The 23,747-nt window shown below is 49.7% G+C and overlaps 1 protein-coding gene across 6 annotated transcripts in view; it reads left to right on the forward strand.

Annotated features, from left to right (window-relative positions):
• The window catches only part of ARHGEF9 (Cdc42 guanine nucleotide exchange factor 9), a 201,731-nt gene that overhangs the window by 139,863 nt on the left and 38,121 nt on the right, over positions 1–23,747 (forward strand). For all 6 annotated transcript variants that reach the window (XM_085060023.1, XM_085060024.1, XM_085060018.1 and 3 more), the window contains exons 6-9: positions 9,249–9,440; positions 15,903–16,082; positions 18,094–18,326; positions 21,908–22,037. In XM_085060023.1, coding sequence (XP_084916149.1) covers positions 9,249–9,440; positions 15,903–16,082; positions 18,094–18,326; positions 21,908–22,037 — 735 coding nt within the window. The remainder of the gene's footprint in view (positions 1–9,248; positions 9,441–15,902; positions 16,083–18,093; positions 18,327–21,907; positions 22,038–23,747) is intronic.

Genomic DNA, 23,747 nt, shown 5'->3' on the forward strand with positions numbered 1-23,747 from the left:
TAAGTACTAACAGGAGTGCAGCAGAAGATCCCTGCTCTGTTAGGTTCCTCTCAAAGTCCTTTGAATCACTTCGAGGACAAAACTGGGCTGGGAACCCAGTTTGCAATGAGATGTCTGACGCTTCTTGCTCTCCAGCCAGATCATCTGAAAACCTTTGGCAGAGCATTTGGCACTCACAGAATCTCATAGCAGGAAACTTCACATTTGCAAGTGGAGAGGAAAACAGTAACCTGCTGATTCCCTTGGCCTCCTTTACATGACAGCCAGGGGTGGCAAACAAAAATGCTCCTGAATTCCCTGCACATGCTGCAATTGTTGTCTCCCTGCTCACACCTGCAGTAATCCTCTTAGTAGCTTGGGGCTTGCATAGAAGGAAGGGGGAGAGAGGAAAGCCACGGAGCTTTGGGAGCGCAGGAACTTTCAAGGAGAAAGTGGATGATAAAGCAATGTTTTTTGGGGAAGAGGAAGCACAGTATAGGAGAAGTAAAATTTGGAGGCAGCATGGAATGGTGAATGGTTTCTGCAGGGAGCTGCTGCGCTCAGGGAGAAGGTTATGAAAACCCATAAGTCAGAAAGGTGGATAAGAACTTCAGAACTAAATTAAGGCTCAGCAATGAGCTGGGTTTAGACAGATGAAGGTGTCTGTGGTGTATTTTAGTGCCTGTTCTGAGCACACTGGACACCCACAGGGTGCAGCCGTGGCTGTTGCACAGTGTCTTTGAACATCCTGTCAACTTCCAGTGGTCTGACAGGCTGGGAGGAACAGCCGGAAAAAACCAGCAGGAGTTTTAAACAAGATTTCACATTCTTGTGGTGGTAATGCCACTTTTCTCTCCTCTGTGGATGGCAGAGCCTTGGGCTGTCTGTACATCATGGGGTACAAATGAGTTTTTGCATAACCAGCACATTGACATTGGCTCAGTAAAACAGGCTCAGTGTTGGTAGGGAGGGATTTATAACACAGAATAACAGTGCAGGGCTGCCCATGGATCCATTGCTGTGCCTTGAGGTCTCCTTGAGAAAGCACAGTCAGCCTCAAAACCAAGTTTTGATTGCTGAGCCCCCCCATCAGGTCTCCAGAATGGCCCAGGCGAGACACTCCAAACACAGGAAATCAAATGGCTTTGTGTTTGGGCTCTGACATATTTCCACTGAAAGAGAAATAAAAAGAGTAAAGCTTATGGATGCTGTGCAGTGGAATCTTTCCTCAGAGACACGGCAGAGTGCACCTGCCCTGGGCAGAGAGGGGAATTTATTCCTGTGTAACGCTCTCCTTAGCCTCTTTGGATACCAAGAGGCAGACTGAGCTTGCAGAATATATTTCTTCTCACCTTGGCAACACTGACTCTCCCTTCCTTCCACTACTAAGCCAGGGTAAAGAGCAAAAGTGGGGCTGAGGAGCTTTTATTGCAGCTTCTCGCAGTGCCTGGTGACTGAAGAAGGGAAGGGTGATGGTCCTGCCAAGGCCTGAGCAAGGAGGGGTATAAAATCCTGGTGGTTTCCTCTTCCAGGAGGAGGTGCAGGGGTGGAGAAGTGCAGGGGTGGCAGCTCTCTGTGTTCTCTCTCACCACTGGCTCAGTTCCCCCAAGTGTTGTAATTTTAGATTGATTTTCCTGCTGAAAAGCTGCCTTTGACCCACTTTATTTCAGCTGCTAAAGGAGAAGTGCTGGATAAATTGGAGTGAGCTTTTGAGGCGCTGTGGAGAAGGAGACTAAACCCACAGCCTGGTCCCAGTTGTGTCTTTATGGGGTCGGTGGGTTTAGATTTAGCTGTGCCTGCTCTGTGCTGCAGGTGTAATTCCACATCCTGCTGCCCCATCTGCTTCTTTTTGCCTGTACAATCTGATTGCATCTTGTTGTAACAGCTCATCCCTCACCTGCTTTCCCCCTGCTGCAGCCCTAGCATTCCCTCAGAGCCAGTGGCAGTGGCAACAAGGTGAGATTTCCCGAGATAAAAAGGATGGAGCTGAGGTGTCCTCACCTGTTGGATGGGCAGCTCGGGATGTGCTGCAGTGCCTGCTGCAGTCAGAGCCTTCCAAAGGAGATTTGATTCTCCCGTGGCAAATCCAGCTTAAAAATAGCTGTGCTGGAGGTAGGGCTGCACTGCTGGGGACAGGATGAGCTGCAGAGCTTTGGGGTTTTCCAAAGGCCAGGAGCATTTCAGCAGCCCAGAGATCCCTGTGCCACCTGCAGCTGCCAATGTCACCACAGCTCAGACGGGTCACATCCATCAGGTCCCCAAAGGGTCACACACTGGTACCTGGCCCTTCCCTGGACAAGCTGCTTTGCAGGTGCAAAACTGGAGTTTTGAGGCCTTTCTTTGAGTGAGGCAAACCAGGCACAGACCTCCACAGCCCCTTCCCTGTCCCCTGCCACACAGGCTGGGAGCCAAGGCCCTTCTTCCTCAGCCTGGCAGGGGCTCTGCAATGAGCTCTGAGCTTCTGCTCTTCCTACTTGTGTGTCCCAGGTGCCACCACTCAGCAGGGCTTTTGGGATATGGCGGGGCTGAGCCCTAATTCTGTATTTTGATGGATATGGTGTTGCACATCCAGTTTGCTGCAGTGTCTGAGCAGCTTTTGGTACCTGCTGGAGCTGCTAGGAATCTGCGTTTGGGCTGCACGAAGCAGGGAGGGAGCACAGGGCCTGTTCTGGGAGCTGTTCTTGCTCACCTTTCATGGATACAGAGCCTGAAGCTGTCCTGATGGAATCCCCTGTTTTCTCCTTTTCCAAAAATGAGTATTTCTCACTTTGGCTAGAGGGAATTTCTGAGGCTGGGAATGGTGAGTTTAAGAGAGGAGAAGAGCTGGAGTGGGTTTGCTAAAGCTGTGAGGAGTTGGAAGAAGGAAAGAGAATATCAAAAAGCCTGAGGACTGGAAGGACAGTGAGGCAGGAGCTGGATTAATGAGGGAGAAATTCAGGCTGCTGAAGAAAATCATGGTAGGACCACAAGAGGGGAAAGCAACTTGCTTCAGCTGCCTTTCCTTCTCCTGGCAAATGTCCTGTTCCTCCTGGAAGAGGATTGAGGACATGGTCTGTGCTTCCCAGCAAACAGCATCCCACCCACATTCCCACCCCTTCCCTGTGCCTGGGGCTGGCTGGGACAGCTCTGGGGGACACACAGCATCCCAGGGCCTCCCCTGCCAGCTCCTCACTCCTCCCTGGAGCCAGGGAATGGGGAACACTTTGGCAGAGCCCAGGACAGGCTGTGCTTCTCCTCAGGGCTCAGAGGGGCTCAGCCTGGAGCTGCTGCTGCTTTACTTATGCAAAGCTCTGCACCACGGGCACTCCTGGCTTGCAAATAAGCAACTGATCTTCTTAATCCAGTGTGGAGTCCAGCAGAGCAGGAATGTGACAGTGCACAGGAATGTGACAGTGCAGAGTGGGAATGGGACAGGGCAGAGTGGGAATGGGACACTGCTCAGAGTGGGAATGGGACAGTGCAGAGTGGGAATGGGACACTGCAGAGTGGGAATGGGACACTGCAGAGTGAGAATGGGACAGTGCACAGAGCTGGAATGGGACACTGCATAGAGCAGGAATGTGACACTGTACAGAGCTGGAATGGGACACTGCAGAGAGCAGGAATGTGACAGTGCAGAGTGGGAATGGGACACTGCACAGAGGGGGAATGGGACACTGCACAGAGCTGGAATGGGACACTGCACCAAGCTGGAATGGGACACTGCACAGAGCTGGAGTGGGACATTGCACAGAGCTGGAGTGGGACACTGCAGAGCTGGAATGGGACACTGCACCAAGCTGGAATGGGACACTGCACAGAGCTGGAATGGGACACTGCTCAGAGCTGGAATGGGACACTGCTCAGAGTGGGAATGGGACACTGCTCAGAGTGGGAATGGGACACTGCTCAGAGTGGGAATGGGACACTGCACAGAGCTGGAGTGGGACAGTGCACGTGGCTGCAAACAAGGGCACAGCCCTGGCTGGAAGCAGCTCAGGGAGGTAGGGAAAGGGAGCATATCCTGTGGGAATGGAGCTGCTCTGCTGAGCATGGCAGCATGGATGGGTGGGAAAGAGTCTGTGGGGAAGGCTCTGTGCTTCCATGGATTTCTGCAGGTTACTGGAGCCTCTGACACTGGGCAAATGGCACTGTAATCCACTGTGCTGCCCACACTTGTGTAAAATCCAGATTCCCTGGAATGGCAGCAGCTCTTTGGAAGGATGTCTGTATCATTAATCAGCCATGTTACTTAATTGTGAGCGAGAATGCAGAATGGCACATTATCTGCTAGTTTTGTCCTTGTGCATATCCAGTGGAAGGAGGTTAATAATGCAGCTGGCTGGTATAATGTTTGGTTGATTGTGTTTTCTGATCATTATGAGGTGATCAGTGCTCAGTGCCTGTTGAAGGAAAATGTCCCCTCCGTGCAGAGCCTGTGCTGAGCAGGGTAAATCTGCCATAACTGCAGGTCACTGATGTTGGCCCAGTGCCCCTGGGTGATTTCATGCACCATTTGGGTAAAGCTGCAGATTGATAAATGATATTTATAGAAATTTTGTATCATAGAATCCCAGACTGGTTTGGGTTGGAAGGGACCATAAAGCTCATCCAGTGCCACCCCTGCCATGGCAGGGACACCTTCCACTATCCCAGGTTGCTCCAAGCCCCATCCAACCTGGCCTTGGACACTGCCAGGGATCCAGGGGCAGCACAGCTTCTCTGGGCACTCTGTGCCAGGGCCTGCCCACCCTCCCAGGGAACAATTCCTTCCCAATATCCCATCTATCCCTGCCCTCTGGCAGTGGGAAGCCATTCCCTGTGTCCTGTCCCTCCATCCCTTGTCCCCAGTCCCTCCAGCTCTCCTGGAGTCCCTTTAGGCCCTGGAAGGGCTCTGAGCTCTGTAACCACCTTGTCACAGGTCACTAAATGTGTCAGGCCCAATGTGCCCTCAGTGCAGCCCTGTTGGCTCTCACCAGCCACCTCCTTGGCTTCCATGTGTTTGAACATATTTTCCAGGACTGTGCTCTATGATCTTGCTGGGCACAGAGGTGAGCCTGCCTGGCCTGTGCTTCCCTGGGTCTTCTTTTTTCCCTTTCTAAAATGGTATCAGTCATAGAGAACATGAATTAGCACAATACAACCATCAGCTCTCCCTGGCTCCCAGAACTGGTCCTTAGGGAAAAGGGCCTTTTTTATTTGATTATTTTACTTTTATCTGCCTCTGCAAGTTCTTCCATTACGCAAGAGCTGGTCATGACTTCCCAATTAGGGTTGAATTTTGAAATAGGACTGGGAGCCTCATGATAAGCCTGTTCCTCTCCACATGGAGGGGCCTTTCAATGGGAAACATCACATAGGACAAGCATTATGCAATTTGATTTTTTTTTCCTGTAGTTTTCGCTGGTTTCTTTTAATTAATTCTTGATACAGTGTTTGAAATGGCTCTCAGGGCTTGGTGGTTTGGCTGCTGGGCCTTGTTTGTGGCGTGGGGGAAACCCTCTAGTGCTGTTTTACTTTACAGGTATTTTACATTGCAGAGGTGTTTAAAGAGGCCCTGGATTTATTATTGTAGGGTTGTTGGTGATTGCTGAGCAGCTGTTGTTGTTCATCCTTTAATAACAATGCTGTTGGATGCAGGAATTTCAGTCTGGGATCCAAATACTGTGCCAATCCACAGCCCTGAACTGCTGAGGATGACACGACAGGAGCCTGCAGAGGCTTCTTGGAATCCAAGTGAGCAGCAGAGCTAAGAAGCTTCCAGGGAACTCCTATCCCATCCCTGCTCCGTGGAAATTCCCCCAGGAGCTTCCCAGGGATAGCAGCCACCCATCCTGAGCTGGGAATGCTGGGGAGATGGGATGAAACTGGGAGAAAACGGGAGTTTTGACATTTCTTTAATAAAATGAAGAGATATTTGCACTGAGAAGGAGAGGCAGCTGTGTATTCGTGTCCAGTTGGAAAGGTAGGGAGTAGAAGAGCTTTTTCCATGAGTGGGATCTCAGCTGCTCCCCACAAGAAGGAGGTCAGTCGTTTCAGGCATTTTTGGGAGAGTCCATGTGTGTGAAGCACAGGGCTCACCCTATTCCAGGTGACTGGGCTGAAACAGGAACCTTTTTCAGCTTTGTCTAAATCACCTCAGTGTGACATTTAATACATTTCTGGGCAAAGCCAGCGTGGCTGTTCCACCTGCCTGTCCCTGCAGCTCCATCACTGCCAGGGAGGCAGAGAGGTTCCAGCTTGGGGTGGTGGCACTGGGACAGGGGACACAGTTAACCCTTGAAGTGCCACCTTCATCATCCCAGCATGGCCCAGCTCCTCCCCAGCCCAGAGAGCTGAAGGTGCAAACCCAACCCCAGGTCTGGCTCACCAGAGTGCTGCTCATGGATGAGAGCAAGAGTTAGGTGATGCATTTCAGTCCATATTTCAACATCTCCATGAGCTTTTCCATGATTATCCCTGGGTTTGGGAGGGGAAACCTCTTCCAGTTGCCCAAGGTCAGAGTCAGAGCTGCCACTGCACCTCAGCCTTTGTGAGTCATGGTCCAGACTTCAAATGGTGCCCTGGAAGAAGGATCTTGCTGGAATTTCAGAAGATTTCAGAGGTTAAGATGGAAACAGAAGTGTTTGAACAGCACAGTGGGATTCATCCTTCCATCAGCTGAGGCTGGAATGTGGGGTGGGAGCACCCTTGGCTTCCTCTAGAACTGATAAAATTGTTGCATTTGTTTTTAATCTAAGGCAGAAATCACCTAGACTGGAACTGGTGGTTTTTTCCCTTTGGGAACATGAATCCTGGCAGGAATGAGCAAAAATTTCATTAAGGAAGAAAGCAGGACTCCTGAGATTCGCAGATGAGGAAGGAGGGAGTGTTCCTGCCGTGCACAAAAGGCAGCCTGAATTTGAGGAATCATGAAAGTTTGCAAATTTGCTATCTGCCTTGGAGTTTCAAAGCCTTTAGGATTCATCACTCAGGCTACACACACATGCCTTGTTATGATTAGATCTTTCCTGCTTTTTTTTTTTAATGAAAATCAATTTTTTTCTCTTGATCACCTGACTCCAGGAGGTAGAGCTTTAAAAATATGCTCTGTTGCCAAACTGGCAGGAATGTCGTAAAACTTGGTAACAAGCTGTTCTAGTTGGGTTTGGGAAGGCTGCAAAATCCCTTTTCATAGGAAAAAAAAAGCAGGATGGGAAGTTATTTTAAACTTCAGCCACCAGGGTTTAATACCCACATTGGTCCTGCTGGATTTTGCACATCTGTTTGGTTCAGAGTGCCAATGAAGCTGTCACAAAGACATAGCCCTTGGAGGACTCCCTGTGCCATTCTGTCCTTCCCAGGGCCCATTATCCCTTCTGAGGGTGTCCCCAGGTGTTCCCAGCACGGAAGCTGGTAGCACTGATGTCAGCAGTTGGCCCCTGAGGTCACTTACACCAACAGGGCCATTACTCAGCAGCAGCACTTTGGTTTTTTATTTATTTTTTGTTCGTTCTTCAGCATAAACCCCTGCTCATGTTCATGGGGTGTTGCTCTGCCTCAGTGAACCCAAAACCTCTTCCAGAGCAGGGTGGGGTTGCCTAAGCACTTTTCAAACCAGCTTCTGTTTTTCTGAACAAGAGACTTTCTTCTGCCATGTGTTTCAGTGTGCCAGGAGAGGTTTTCCATGCTGGATCCCTCTGTGTTTGGGTGGGATTAGATCACCAGCTCCCTGCTTTCCCTCACAGTGACCCAGAGCTCAGCCAGGCCTCCCAGTGCTGATGGAAGTCCTGCAAAACTCCCAGACCCTGGGCACACTTGGGAACAGGGCAAAAAGTGTGGCTTTTTATTGCCTCGAGGTTTTCTATCTCCCCAGTTTTGCAGCATCATGAACATCCTGCTAAAGAAGAGATAGGTTGGGGGTTTTTTTCTTGGCCTTTACAACTCGCTGTGGGAGGGCAGAACGTGGGAGCTGCAAGAGGTGGTTTAGCAGAACAGCTGTTGGTTGGGAAAGCAGGGAAGGAGCAGGGGCAGGTTTGGAGGTTTTCACTTCACTAATTTACAGGAACACTGCCCTTTACAATCTGTTTAAAGCCCAATTTAAACTGAATAATGGGAAAGCAGGAAAAACTATTAGCGCTGAAAGGAAACCTGAAGATCAGGTTAATGATGCTGCTTGGTTCCCTTGTACTCCGTGTGTGGACAGTTTCACTGCTCACAGGAAAATGTATTTTTACGCTTGAAAGTCCCCAGGATTTGGGCTTCAAATGCTGAGAAGTTGCTTCATTTCCATCACAGCTGAGGTGGTCTGTGAAAGACAGGAGTATTTCTGCCAGCTTTAAGCTTTATTTAATGTTTGTTTACAAACTACCCTGAGCCCAATTTGAGTCAATCAGAGTTATTTTAAGCAGGTTTTGTGGGAAAAGGTAACAGAAGGAGGCCCTTGATCCGTATGGTGTGTGCAGAGCACAGGCTTGTTCAGACACTCAGGAGAGAGTTTGAATTTGCAATTTCAATGTATGCTTTTTATTTGATATTGGAAAGTAACTTCAGAGCGCTGAAAACACAGTGATCCTTTTCCATTGCTTTTTGTGATTTGTCCCAATATTCAGTGCCTAGTGCAGCTGTCCCAAGCTGCCCTCAGCCCCCCAGGTTCTAGAGACTTGCTCAGGGGTGTCCTGTCCGTGCACTTTGGGGATGCCATGGTTTGGGGATTCCAATCCTGGGATGCCGAGATATGGGATTTGCTTGGGTCAGAAAAGCTGTCCATGTGACATGGTGAGGAAAGCTGAGAAATCAAATTCTGCCCAACCCCTGGCCTGGGAGGCCACAGAGCCCCAGCACCCTGAGCTGGTGCTGATGTGCACTTCAGACCTCTGAACCAGACACATCTCAACCTCGAATCAGTCCCCTGGGAAGGGCTTATCCCAGAGGATCTTCCTGTTCAGACAGACCCCAGCTGGAGGTGGCAGGAGCTGGCACAGCAGTGCTGGACACCTGTAGCTGCAGTTTTCCTTAGGCTGCTCTGTTTTGCTCATGCTCATCTCAGTCTGGAGCTCTTGGCAGCATCCAGTCACCCTGTCCCAGGATTAGTTCATATTTGGGATCAAAGCAGCCAACACAGAGAGAGATGAGGAGTGTGTGGGGAACCATTTGGGGCTGCTTGCACCAGTGTGGAAATGGGCAGTGCAGGCTGGGAGCTCTGGTGGGGTAAGGAGGAGTGAATCCAGCATCTCCCAGAGCCCTGCAACCCTGAGCCAGCCTGCTGCTGCTGCTGGGAATAATCCCTGTGCTGTCCCTGTCTCCTGCAGCTATGGGTGAACCAGGAGGATGGGGTGGAGGAGGGAACCAGCGAGGTGCAGAACGGCCACTTGGACCCCAGTGCCGACTGCCTGTGCCTGGGCAGGACCGTGCAGAACCGCGACCAGATGAGAGCCAACGTCATCAATGAGATCATGAGCACCGAGCGCCACTACATCAAACACCTCAAGGACATCTGCGAGGTACCTGGGCTGGGACACACCCAGGGGGGTGGAATGGGCTGGTCTGGGGTTGTCCCCACTGCATCAAACACTTCAGGGACATCTGAGAGGTACCTGGGCTGGGCCACAGCTTGTGGGGGGTGGAAAGGACTGGTCTGGCGTTGTCCCTGGGTGATTTAGGAACATGCTGCAGTGTCTGAGGACTGTGTCTAATGGAGGAGCAGCATCTGTCCATTAAGTATTGACATCAGTATTGATGGTTCTGAGAATTTCCTGCTGGATCTGATGATTCCTTTAGTTTGTATTAACTAAAAGTGCAATTTCCTGACCTTTATTCCATAGCTCTTAGACTAAAACATGATGAGGTTGAGATCCTTCAAGCAGTCCTCTTAATTAAAACCCAATGCCATCTACTTTTGAACTTGTGATTGAGGAAATTAGGTTGTAATTAAACCAATCAGTTACCCATGTCATCTGTGCCTTTCATGTCGGGTTCACAATTTCCCCTGGCTCAGGATGGCCCCCATTTGCCTTTTTTATGGTGAGACTGAGGGCAAAATGTTTCCACTGTAGGAAATGAAGAAGGGAACCAGCAAGCGATGGACTTCAGTGACTCACCCCACAAATCCCCAACTTGGTTCTTGTTCATTAGGTTACAATTAACCTCTCCAACCCCTTAAATTTGGGATTAGTGCCCTGAGCTGAGCCCAAAGTGCAGAGCATGTGGTGCTGGGTGTTTGGGACGAGGAACACATAGCTGTGCCAGATTTTGAGCATTGTGTAGAGAGGTCCTTATCACTGAGAGGCAGAAGTTTGTTAGCACCGAAATCAAAGTCTGGGGATGGCTTTCAGCTCATCCCTCGGAATGTTTAGGATTTTGTGAGGCTGTGCCCAGTCAGTGTGGTGAAGCCCCCTGTGAATTGTGCTTAGAAGAACGTCTTCCTCCCTTCATACTTGCCACTTTTCTCTCGGCGAGGCAGAGCAGCCATCCAAAAAGCATCTATGACACTTCTCAAATATGGAAGAGTCTTGGGATTTCAATTTGGAAACAAATGAGCTTAATTTCAATGTGCTATTTCAGTCAGAGAGCTTTGCATTGGAGAAGGGAAGAACTGCAGGCACTTTTCCACATATTGTTTCTTTTCCTGCATTTGCACTTTTCTGTTGGAAATTAATAAACCTTAACTTGCCTCTCCAGCCATGTCACTGTGCTTCTGCCAATTGGGATTCTCAGGAGGTGCAGACAGGTTCAGCTGCAGTGACATCCATGGGGGAACACTGATTTACTGCCCCTAATGATGTGTCCCAGATAGGAGAGATCCAGAGGGCTCTTTATTTGCTCTGTGTGATGCAGACTGGGATTGAGGGGATAAATCTCACCTCCAGGTAGAACACCAGGAAATGATTCAGCTAAGCAGGGAGGAGGACTGAACTGGGCATTCTCATCTGTGGAATGGTGGGCTGTGCCTTGCTGGAGAGAGGCTCATTATGCTCAGTTTAATCACAGCAATCCCTTTGCCTGGGGAAGGCTCTGAGACAGCTCAGTTAGCCGAGCACTGGAACAGCACAACGTGAGCAGGGCTGGAGAGGGAGAGCCAGGCTGGACTGAGCTGGACTGGGCTCCCCGTGCCCCTGATGGCTTGGACAGGGCTGTGGCTTGTGCCCCAGCATGGGCAGGCAGCAGACAGCCCCTGATGAGCTGCTCTGACAGTGTAAATTCCCCTCTTGCTGTGGCTCTCTGTTTCAGGGTGTCAGGAAGGACGAAGGCAGCGATGTGAGCTATGAGAAGGGATGGCAGAGCAGCTCTGGCTGGGCTGCGCCTGGTTTAGTGCTGAGTTTAGCAGTGTGTGGTTATTCCCTTGCTGCTGAGCTGTAATGAATTACAAATCCTAATACCGGTGAGGCACCTTAGGGTGGGAGGTCCTTACTGGAGGATGGTGATGAAGAGCCCTCCCATTGCTCTCTTCTGGTCAGGATGCATTTCCACTCCCTGCTCCTGTGTCATTTCACACCCTGTTCTTCCTCACAACACCCATGGCACGAGTCTGGCCAAGCCTGGAGCTCAGGAGCTGGCCAGCACCAGGATGAAAATCCCCTGTGCAAGCCAAGACCTGTGGGAAGCAGCTGGATTGGAGAGAGTTCCTCATCCCAGCAAAGCCCCACTGCCCCCATGGCTGCAGTTGGGCCCTTGCTTAGGGCATGGAATGGATGCTGCTGCTGCTGCTGGAACACTTCTGTGAAGATTTGTGCTGGGGCTGGAATGTGGAGCTCTCCTTGGATTAATAATCAGGATTACCAGGATCATTATCCTGAAATTTCCCCAAGGGGAAAAACTTGGATTCTTCAACCTGGAGAAGAGGAGCTTTGCAAGACCTAATTGTGGCCTTCCAGTGCCTGAGGGAGCTGACAAGGAAGATGGAGAGAGAGGATTTGCAAGGACCTTGAGTGGCTTCCCACTGACAGAGGGCAGGGTTAGATGGAATATTGGGAAGGAATTGTTCCCTGTGAGGGTGGGCAGGCCCTGGCCCAGGGTGCCCAGAGAAGCTGTGGCTGCCCCTGGATCCCTGGCAGTGTCCAAGGCCAGGCTGGACAGGGCTTGGAGCAACCTGGGATGGTGGAAGTTGTCCCTGCCCATGGCAGGAGGTGGAATGAGGTACCTTTGAGGTCCCTTCCAATTCAAACCATTCTGGGATTCCAAGACGAATTCTATGAGAAGAAAGAAAGAAGAATTGAGCCTTAAGGAAATACCAATCAATTGAAATTTCAGGCTTAGCAGTTACACCTTACAAATACAATCAATAATGAACTGCTGGAAACCAGGTTTTTAGGATGGCCTTACAGGCAGGCAGAGCTGCTCACTCCTGTCGTGTAAAGCACCACATTCTCCTCACAGGTGACAAATCACAAAAGGTGACAAATGACAAAAGGAGAAACAGCCTCAAGTTGTGTCAGGGGAGGTTTATGTTGGATATTAGGAAAAATTTCTACATGGAAAGGGTTTTAAAGCATTGGAATGGGAAATGTTCAAAAAACATGTGGATGTGGCACTTGAGGACATGGGCTAGTGGTGAAAACGGTGCTGGACTTGATGATCCTAGAGGGCTTTTCCCAGCTGAACAATTCCATGATTCTATATTTGTGTGTCCACTTCCAGGCTTGGAAAGAAACCTCTGGGGTTTGACCCGGGGAGGATGTGGGAAGGTCTGTCCCTGATGTGGCACCAGTGACAGGAGCCTCGTGGGGAGCAGAGGGGCAGGGAGGGGGTTTGATTTGGGATGGAAGATGGAAGAACCAGAGGCAGAAGACACACAAGGAGCAGAGTGCCGGGCCCTGAGAAATGGGCAGGAGTTGGAGCAGCACAGGGATTAGGAAGACATGGCTCAGTTTAAGGAGGTGACAGAGGGAGAGGTGACAGGCCTTGGACGGGAACAGCTGAGAGATCAAAGGAAACCTCCTATGAGGAGCCACTTTGAGCTGGGAGGTTGGGAAGAGCAGCCAACTTCCAGTGCTGCTTTTCACTGTTTTCCAAGTAATTTCACTTCAAATTTATTTTTTAATAATATTGACTGGGTTCCACCTCGTTTTGCCTTGGTGCCAGGCATGGAAAACATCCTCTCACTGCATCTCTTGGTGTCAGGCTGGGCCGATGTGCAGAGCTGACAGACAGGTTTAGCACGTGGCCTGGATGCCTGTAGCCTGACTCATTCCCAGGGCTGGATGGAAAACACTTCTTTGTGCTGCCTCAGAGCAAAGCAGCAGAAAACCTCCCTGGCTGTGGGGCTGAAGAGCCTCAGTTCCTGTGGGTGACCAGTGTCACATCCATGGGTGCCAAACTGGGAGGTGGCTGCAAAGATCTGTGCATCCATGGGGATCTGGGCTGCAGCTCTGTGCAGTCTGTGCCTGTCTTCCACAGCCTGCTTGTTGTCCCTGCGTTTCTGCTCTGGAGCTGGCTGTGTCACCCTGCTGAGGGCCAGCTTTGTGTTCCTGCAGGGCTTTGTGCAGTCACAGTGTGACCATCAGACAGCAGCACCAGCATCCAAGTCCTGCCTGCCTGGGACCAACCCTGGTTTGCCTTTCCAGATCAAACAGGCTCAGCTTTGGTCCTGTGCTCACTGCGGTTGTGTGACTTCAGCAGCACCTCACCTGTGTGCTGGCAGCTCTGCACAGGGAGCTGGGGTTTGTAGCCCACATGGTGCTGGGGATCCCTGGCTCAGGGATGGTTACAGGACAGTGCAAAGAGCCCCAAAGTGGCTCTGAGGGGAAAAAATCTGCAATCTCGTCACAGAACACCTTGGACACCTACAGGGGCTGGTACCTCCTTCTTGTCCCCTTCACCCTGCTCTCAGCCAGGCAAGGATGGAGGGATGGAGGGATGATGGATGGCTGGATGATGGATGGCTGGATGATGGATGGATGGATGGATGGATGATGGATGGATGATAGATGGATGGATGGATGGATGGATGGATGGATGGAAGGAAGGAAGGAAGGAAGGAAGGAAGGAAGGAAGGAAGGAAGGATGGATGATGGATGGATGGATGATAGATGGAAGGAAGGAAGGAAGGAAGGAAGGAAGGAAGGAAGGAAGGAAGGAAGGAAGGAAGGAAGGAAGGAAGGAAGGAAGGAAGGATGGATGATGGATGGATGGATGGGCCACCTCTCCTAGCTGTCTCTAAACCCACTGTGGGGTGAAGAAAACTTACCACTTAACCTCCTGCAAGTCCTTTCCAACTTTGGCCTATACTTCAGGGACTACATGGAAAAGTACTTTAAAGTGAGACAGTTTGGCAGCTATTTTTAGGTCTTCATTGAGCAAAACACTCTCCAACATCTGCTCATCAGTCAGCTATCCCTTCTCTGAGCAAACCTGACGGGATGAGCAGAAGGAAGATGACATTGTTTTATGTAACAGAAGTAAATTTACTGGAAAAACTCTGCAGCAGCCTCCTAGCTGCCTGTGCTGTGTATTATGCAGGAATCTTCAGTCTCCTTTTCCTGGCTTGTGCTGGAAACAACCTTCCAAATGTGTAGAGAGGATAAGGCTTGGGAACTCCACGCATTCCTTTATTCTTCCTGAGCTTGTAGAGGTGCCTGTGCAGAAATGTGCTGCTTCAGCTCCTCCAGCCACGTGATTCCAGAGAAATGATGAAGCAGCACGGGAAGGATGGGAATAGTGAGGACGGGAATCACAGCCAATGGCAAGCCCGGGGCTGGAAGATGGTCCCGTGTTCAGGAGGGGAGGGATGGCACCGAGCAGTGTGAGGGGACACTGCCTTCGGGGCACAGGCAGGGTGTGGCCTCAGGGCAGGGCCACAGTTCCTTGCTTTTTCCTTGGGTTTTCTCCAAGCTGTTCTGAGATCAGCAGGCAAACAGGAAAAGCTGCACAGAGATGCTCTGTGGTGTTTCTCCGAGTTTGGATTTTGGTTTGCACTGTGACCATCCTGCAGCGTGGGAAGCTGCCTGCTCCCATTCCTCGTGGCCTTGGAAAATCAGAGAGGGAAACCCAGGGAAATGAGTCATCAATGAACTCCTGGGGTAAGAGAGACCTAGATTAGGAAGTGTAGAAGGTGTTCCATAACCCAAACTTCTCAGCTGGAAAAGCCAGGAGGTCCAGGGTGACGGCATCATCCGAGCTGAGCTGGATGTGGCAGAGGTTGGATCCAGGCCAGCTCGGCCAAAGTTGCATTTGTCATTCATGTTTGAAGTTCTCCCTTGCAGGAAGCACATGGTGAGGCTGAAGGACAGTTTATTGCAGTGTTCCAATGTTCATTGTGGCCCAGCAGCTGCGTGTCACCAGCTGGCAGCGTGGCTGTGTGACTAAGCATCCTGAGTTCCCAAATTTAGCCATTCCACTGGAGCTGCTGGCATTTTCTTCCCTTCATTTTTTTCCCCTTCCTGTATAATAAAGGCGAGCAAAGTAAGCAAAATCATCTCCTGGTGACCCCCATGTTGTTTCTTTTCAGTCAGGATTCTGCAGAATGGTCCAGGCCAGTTACAAAATCTGAGATTTGGCCTTGCAAAGTTTCTGGTCTAAATCATTCTGGTTGGACTTGATGATCTTGAAGGTCTTTTCCAGCCTTAACAAGTCTCTGATCCAGTGAGCATCAGAGAGAGATCCTTCACAGACAGGTGAAGTGTAGGAAGATGAAGGGATTTGCTCAGAACCTTCCCACCTTCCAGCACATCAACTGCAAACTTGTTGAGGGTACACTTGATCCCCTTGTCCAGATTGTTGATAAAGATACTAAACAGAACTTGGTAGACATATTAAACAGCTTCCTTGTCCTGATTACTGGGCTAAAAGGAGAAATCAGAGCAGGCTCAAACAGCCCCTTGCAGCTTTCTCTGGAAGAACATGGAAGAGTAGTTCTTGTGGGATACCTGGATATGAGGTGTTGGAAGCATCCAGCACTGGACACACCTCCTTGGAGCTGTCCCTGCATTTTGCTGCTCTGTGCAAATCATTCTTTCTCCTCCCTACAGGGTTACTTAAAGCAGTGCCGGAAGAGGAGGGACATGTTCAGTGATGAACAGCTGAAAATCATCTTTGGGAACATCGAAGACATCTACAGATTTCAGATGGGATTTGTCCGGGACTTGGAGAAGCAGTACAACAACGAGGATCCTCATCTCAGTGAGATTGGGCCATGTTTCCTGGAACACGTGAGTTCACTGGACATGTTCCCTTGGGAATTTGGGGATGGGGAGGGAGGAGAAAGAGGCAGGAACCACTCAGGATAACTTTAGTGCATCACACTGCTCTAGTGACATATCAGGGACTGCTGCACTGTGATTCTCCATTTGCCTTGTGAGGTACAGAGGAGGGAGAGCTTGCAGCATGCATTGGATAACCCCCAGTTCATCTGAACCACACTAATCAGAAGGTCCTGGAGGATTTTGCCCAGCCCATCCTGCTGTTCCATAAACCACAGGAGCTGATCAATTGGCCAGTGCTGTCAATATGTCAGGAAGTGTCAGGCAAATGGCAGCCCTGGAGATGGAGGCTTTCTTGAAGGGAAATTGGAGCAGGGTAGCAGAGTTTGCAGCTCCTGTGCTGTGTCAGGGCAACACTTCACTGCTTATGAGGGAAACTCCTGGTAGACATTGCTGAAACTTCAGCAGGACATCCCTAAGGAGTTTCACAGCATCTCTTAGCCATCACTGGGCCTCTCCTTGAGGGTTCCTCTGAGGAGGTGCAGGAGGTGTTAACATGGCTGGTTCTTATCAGAGCCTGCAGTCTGCTCTGCCTCCTTCCAAAGCAGCATCACATTCCACCTCTGTGCCGAGAAGATGTAAGAAATCGTGGTGAGAATCAGTAGCTAAAATGTCATGACTTGAGGCTGTGCTGTCAATTCATTGATAGTGACAATAGCAAGAATTGCTGCTGCGATTTGGAGGAAGATCTGACACTTGCCTGTCACCAGGCAGGGGCTGAAAGCTGGCTGATAAACTCCTGATAAATTATCCCTTGCTTAGCCTTTTGGGAAACGGAGGGGTGAGGGTGTTAAGATCCTGTTTATGGATCTGCAAAGCATCTTGTTCCTAATTTTCTTCAGGAAGGGAGAGCTGTCAGCGCGTGACTGGGTCAGCTGTGGGGATGCGACGGACACTTGGTCTCTGTTCCCAGAAAAGCAGCTTGTTTGGACCCTCAGGGACTGAGAAATAACAATTGCTGGGCAGGCGTTTTTTTGGCTGAATAGAATCTGTCCTTTCTGTGGTTTGGAAGGCATTGGCCACAACCTGATGAAACTGTCTGGTTTGCAGCACCTGACTTTTATCTGGGCTGTCTCAGTGTTAATTTGTGGTGCTGGGCTGTGTCCATCTCCTTCCCAGTGAAATCTTCCTCTGCCCTTTTGTTGCCTTGTCTCTGTGGCCCAGGTGAGTGAATCCTGAGTCAAGGGTGACAGTCTGTGGTCAGTGAAGGTGGAAAAAGGAAATTCCAACAAAATAGACACCAAAAATCTTGTTAGATCAGTGCAAAAGGTGGAGTGGCACGTGTGTATGGGTGGGTTTTTTGTTTGGTTTTTTGTGTTTTCTGGGGCTCTGTTCCTGGGGAAATCCACACAGTGCTTTGTGCCTTGGGTTCCCTGTTGATAAAGGGAATTTCAAACATTCCCAAACATTTGCCAGGTTCTTGCTTCATGCTTCCCAGGAAAGAGCTCTAGAAATAACAAGGTTGTCCTCTTGTCTTACTAGAAGCCAGAGCTCTGCTGGGTTCTGCCTTTACCTTTTCTAAGGAAGCACCCCCTGCACCATTTAAAGCTGAGAACAGCCACAGCTCTGTGCAGGGCTCACACTGACCTCAGCTGTGTGTCACAGAGCAGATCCCTCCTTTGCCACACCTCTTCCAAGCAGGAAAAGTACTGTAGGATCATTCCTCCTGCCTGGGGGATGATTCCTTAGAATCCCAGCGTGGTCTGGGTTGGGTTAAAGATCATCTCATCTCACCCCCTGCCATGGTGAGCTTGAATTGGGTACTCCAAGCTCATCCTGGAGCACTCCAGGGATCCAGGGGCAGCCAAGCTTCTCTGGACATCCTCTTTCATGGCTTCCCCACCTTCCCTGGGAGGAATTCCTCCCCAGTTTCTCACCTGACCCTGCTCTCCCCAGCCCCAGTGTGGTGTTTATCAGCTGCCTCACCCCCTGACCTGTCCCCCCTGTTGTGCCTTCACAGCAAGACGGTTTCTGGATCTATTCAGAGTACTGTAACAACCACCTGGACGCATGCATGGAGCTCTCCAAGCTGATGAAGGACAGCAGGTACCAGCACTTCTTCGAGGCGTGCCGCCTGCTGCAGCAGATGATCGACATCGCCATCGACGGCTTCCTGCTGACGCCCGTGCAGAAGATCTGCAAGTACCCCCTGCAGCTGGCAGAGCTGCTCAAGTACACGGCCCAGGAGCACAGGTAACTCCAGGGGCTGCCAGGGCTCCTTGCCACACTCAGGGCTTGGGATTTTCTGCCCACTCTTGTCCCTGTGACTTGCTGTATAAATGGGAGCAGGACAAAGGGTCAGCAGACAGTTCAAGCTTCTCAAAGCAGCAATTCTCGCTGGAGACACACTCAGCTTTGTTCTAATCAGACATGTGAACTAATTACCCTTGGATGTACTTTCTGATGCTACCAGTAACACGAGAAAAATTACCTAATTAGCATTCAGTGGTCCGAGAGGCTCCTTGCCTGCTCCCAGGGTGGACCTGGGCACACAGCAGGGCCAGGATCTACAACTGGAGCTGATCTGTGGAGAACTCCAGAGCTGCTCAGCTTCTCAACCCAGTCCCATGTCTGATTTTGCCACAGGGTTTAGGTTCAGAGCATCACACACAGCTTGATTGCTTCCCAAAATGTTTGGGATCTCTTTTGCTGCTGCTGAGGACAATCAGCCTGACTCCCTGACAGTGTAAATCAGTAGTGCCTGTGATACCACTTGGGATTTACTGCTGTAAAAATAAGGTGAAAGAAGAAACAGGCCCTGTAAGAGTAGATTAGCTCCTGCCTTGCCAATTTTCTTTCTGTTTCCAAAACTCATTTAAAAGCAAGTGAGAACCAAAAGGACCACACTGCAAGTGTTTGGCTGCTTGTTTTTCCCAAGCCCAGCTCTAGAAGAGCAGAGGTGTGATATGAGCAGAGATGCATTGATTTGCTTTGACCTGACCCACAAATCTGAGTGATTCAGGGTAGCCAAATGCCCAAAATCACCAATTTGGACATGCCTTTGGCACCAGATCCAATTCCTGCTTTTCCAAAGGCCAAATCAAGCTTGGAATGGATTCGTGGGAACCTTAGGATATCAGAAAGCAGCTCTGGGATCCCAAAGGTTGTGGGTTTTTCCCTCAGCTGCCATGTGAGGACCCACAGCTCAGATGTGGCTTCCCAAGGGGAAGCTGTTTAAAATGCCCCTCTCTGGGCTGTTTGGAAGCCACAGCAAAGGGGATGTGGGCAGGGAGATAACACAAGGGTTGGGTTATTTTGGGAGGACATTCCTGTCCCTTTGGGATGTTTCAAACTCACCATGTTGTTAAGGAATCCAGTGGTTGTCTGAGGAGCTGTGGAGCTCTCCTGGGGTTCAGCAGCAGTTGGTTGACTCAGCCTGAGAGCTCTGTGTCACTGCATTGCCATGCCAGCCCTGGACACTCCATTTCTCCTGGTTCTCCATGATCTGGGAAGGGAAGGCAGAGGGAGATTTGCTCACCTGGCACTGGGAGAAGTAATCCCCTGGAGCTGTAACACCACAAGGATCAAACCTGTGCCACATCCCAGCCCTGGAGTGAGGAAAATCATGGAAAACCCCAGGACTACCAGGGAAAGCAGGGATGGGAGCTTCATCTAACAGAGGAACATGATGCTTTCTCTCTTTTTTCCCTTCCTTTTCACTACCACCACCCCTGTAGAGTGGTGGAATTTCCCTGCATCAGGTCAGGACAATGCCAAAACCAGAATCCTGACCACAGTCCCCAGAGATAGCATGTGAAGCTTGGCAAGGAATCTAGACTTGGATTCTGATGGAGCATTGGGAAGTGGTCACTGCAGCCCCAATAGAATTGACAAACCATTTATTTACCTTCTTCTCATGGTTAATGGGATCCTATTATTGCTTCATGGCCAAGCATTCTGCTTTTGTTGTTTTCTCCTTCTAAGTTTTTTGCCAGCTCTGCCACAGACATGGGCTGGGAGCCCAAAAAGTTCAGTTCTGAGCCTTTCCTTCATTGCAGCATGACGTGAATGGGGTTTTCTCATTGGAATTAGGGAATTAGCATTCCCAAGATAAAGCTGGCTGGCACCGACCCACTCCACATGGAGGGAGGATGGGGATGTACTCAGGGCCTGCCTCCCTCCAATTGCTGCCTGTTTGCAGCCTGCTTCATTTGAATTTTTCACAAAGCCACATCTGTTCACCTCTTCAAGATTTACTCCAGCTTAATATGAATTAAATATAGGAAGGTCCTAAGTGCAGCTTGCTGGAGTCCTGAGCATTCCCACAGCAGAAGGGAGCTGGAGTTGGGAATGCAGGAACATGGAAAGTGAGGAGGCTCTGCCAGAGAGTGTCCTCCCTGCTGAGCAGCAGCAGCATTGCTCGGGGATTATCAGTGCCTGTCTAAACCCTGCACCTCTCCCTGCCTCTCCAGATCCTTCCTGGCCATAGGGATTTCCCTATTTCCCTTCAAGAACTCATGGATATTCTGCACTCTGCCCTGATGTCCCCCTGGCACAGCTGCTTCCCTCCTTTACACAGCCAAAGCTCCCTTCACACAGATGCTCCTACAGAGGGAGGCATGAGAAGTTGTCCATTGTGTAGCATGATCAGTTCCATCCTTGGAAGTGTCCAAGGCCAGGCTGGATGGGACTTGAAGCAACCTGGGATAGTGGAAGGTGTCCCTGCCCATGGCAGGGGGTGGAATGAGATGGGCTTTAAGGTCCTTTCCCACCCAAACCTCTCTGTGACTCTGTGATGGATGTATCAGGCAGCCCATCCTCTCTTTTCCTTTATTTTGCTGAAGGACCAGTCCCACTGTCCTAGAATTTGAGGGATTTTTTTTTACTTCAGCTAGAATTTTGACATAAGAATTTCAGAAAAAATGAAAACTCAGCTCAAGGTTTCATCCAAGCAAAGATGCCAAAAAAGCAAAAAATATTTTTTGTATACCACAGTGTGTTTGCTTCTTAGTATTTATCCTGTTGGGATCACATGGAGAAGGGATCTAATTCCCAGCATTCACCCCTCTTTTAGCTGTCACCAGCACAATCCTTAGCAATAATCAATAAAGCCATTCCCCTTGCAGCTGCCCAAGATGGCAGTTTTTCTCATTAGTCAGCAATCAATAGCAGCCCTCAAGTTAATAATACATTATGGTGGTGTTGTGGCAGCTGGCCTTGCCTGTCTTCCCAATGGAAATGCACATTACAGCTCCTTGGAATGGAAAAGCAGGCACAGGGCAGAAATCAATGGCATTGATTTCAGCATCACTTTCTGAAAAGACTGATCATCATCCTCAGTGGCCCTGGCAGAAGCCTGTTCTCACTCTGTGTTACTGCACTCACAGGGCCATCTAGGGCAAAAAAACCCAAAGAGTTGCTTTGATTTGTTCACCTGAAATCTGCAGTGAGAGTGAATTCCATGGGGTAACTGCTCTGGGGCACTCTGGGAGCTGTCTTATGGCTTGGAAGGTTAAAATGAAATGAAATGAAATATTTTCTAAACGTTCATTTTAAAACCAGACAAATCCTGGCCCAAAGACAGAGGCTGTACAAATGCTCAGCCTGTCTTTGGGATGCTCTTTAGCTGTGCCCCTTCAGGCTTTAAAGGGCTCCCAAATGCTGGGTTGGTAGTGGCCACACTGAACTCCCAATCCTAATTTCCATCAAGCTGCTGTGTTGTGATCCAGGTGGAACAATTCCACCCTAGTACTGAGTTCCTTTGGGCTGGGGAGGTTGTGACAGAGCCCTGGGCATGCCCTGCTCCCTTTGATGGCCTGTCCTGTGTGTTGCAGTGACTACAGGTACGTGGCTGCTGCCCTGGCCGTCATGAGGAATGTGACTCTCCAGATCAACGAGCGCAAGCGGCGGCTGGAGAACATCGACAAGATAGCTCAGTGGCAAGCCTCGGTCCTGGACTGGGAGGTACAGTAAAGCTGGGCTGGGAACCTGGGAAGGGCAAATTCCAGGCTGTTCTTGAATTATCTAAGACCCTATAGTTCATTTCCCACAGTTTGGGAGGAAGCCTGGGGTGGAGAAGGCATGATCATGGACTTTGGGGTGGTGCTTAAACATGAATGGTGCCCTGAAGAAAACCTTGGGTCCAGTTCCAATTTCATCCCTAGAAACCTGGAGTAACTTTTGTGATTGCAGTGCTGGTAGGAGGTGAGACTTGGATCAAACTCTGTGTGCATTGTGCCTCTGTGCTGTGCCATTGGGGAGGAAGGAGGGAAAGATGTAGCAAAAAGCCCAGGGAATTGCAACAGGACAAGAAAATGGAGGAAATCTTTCTGGTGGTTGCTTTATGATTGGAAGCCAAACTGTTAAACCGGAGTTAGAGATGCTATTTGCGTTTTATAAATGACTTCCCACTTAAAGATATTTCTGAACCAGCCCTGTGTGTAGTGATGGTGTAATTAAGGAGCTGAGAGGCACAGGGAAGGCAGAGTCAGCAGAAGGATTCCTCACCAGCAGGCCTTCAGTCTCTACATTTGTGCCATGTGTTTGGAAGAAAAGCCATACTAAAATTATGTTCTCCCTTTCTTTTCGTCCCTGATTTTTTAAAATCATTGTATGGAAGTAATCCGTAAATAGGGTTTTGAAGCAGATTGAGGACAAACGTTTTTGTAAATCCTCTCGCTGTTGTCATCAGCCCATGTGTTCAGCAAGGAGATAATCAGAGTGATGGAGCAGCCTTTCTGCTTCCTCACTTGTGAAGTCTGAAATAACTCCACATTCCATCATTGGGATCATACTGTGCAAATGAGTGGATGGCAAAGAGGTGTTAATCCTTTAATTGCTGGATTTCTGGCAAAGATCTGTGGAGGCTGGGAGGAGAGAGAGAGAGAAATACAGGTGCATCACCTGTGTCCTCCTTGGCCGAATTAGTTTCATTTCTGTGCTGGAGGTTGGGTTCAGCCCTGGATGTGGTGATGAAACACCCAATAAAGCACATAAATGCAGCAATCAGAGCTGGCTCTGGGATTATGGCTGGCTGGGGGAGCAGAGAGCACAGCCCAAGTGTTTGATTATTTCACTGCGAAGGAAAATCTCTCACTGCCACCAGACTCATTTGAGAGGGAGGAAGCTGCTCTGCAGGAGGCACAGGACCATCAGCTCCATCCCCAGCCCTCCGTGTGCCATGATGAGCTAATGGGGGTCATTTGTAAGGAGCTCCCAGACCCTCACTGCGAATAAATCTCGATTAAGGACAGATCCATTCCAAGTCAGTGAATATTCATGTGTGTGTGGGAAGCCAAGGTGACCTCCACACAGGATCTCTGGAACAGCAGTTGCTTTTTCTCTTCCATTAGCTCAGTTGATAATTCATTTTTATTTAGCCATATCCTTGATAATTCATTCCTGCTTAGCAGTACCCATTCTTTATCTCCATCCTATCCTCAGGAACTTGCCAAATGATTCTTCCAGGCTTTTTTCAGCTATTCCAGATTTTGAGCACATTATTGCAGCAACATCCTTCAGCTTCTCATAACACAGCAAAGCCTGCTGTTGGTGTGCTCAGAAATCTGATGGGAATACAGCTCCTGGTCAAAGGAAAACACCCTCCTTGCCTGTTTTATTCTGTATTTTGGATCAAGGAGAGTCACAGAGTTTGGATGAGAAAGTAGAGGATGA

The sequence above is a fragment of the Lichenostomus cassidix genome, chromosome 4A, assembly GCF_008360975.1.
Source record: "Lichenostomus cassidix isolate B80296 chromosome 4A, HeHo_3.0, whole genome shotgun sequence".
Classification (NCBI taxonomy): Eukaryota; Metazoa; Chordata; class Aves; order Passeriformes; family Meliphagidae; genus Lichenostomus; species Lichenostomus cassidix.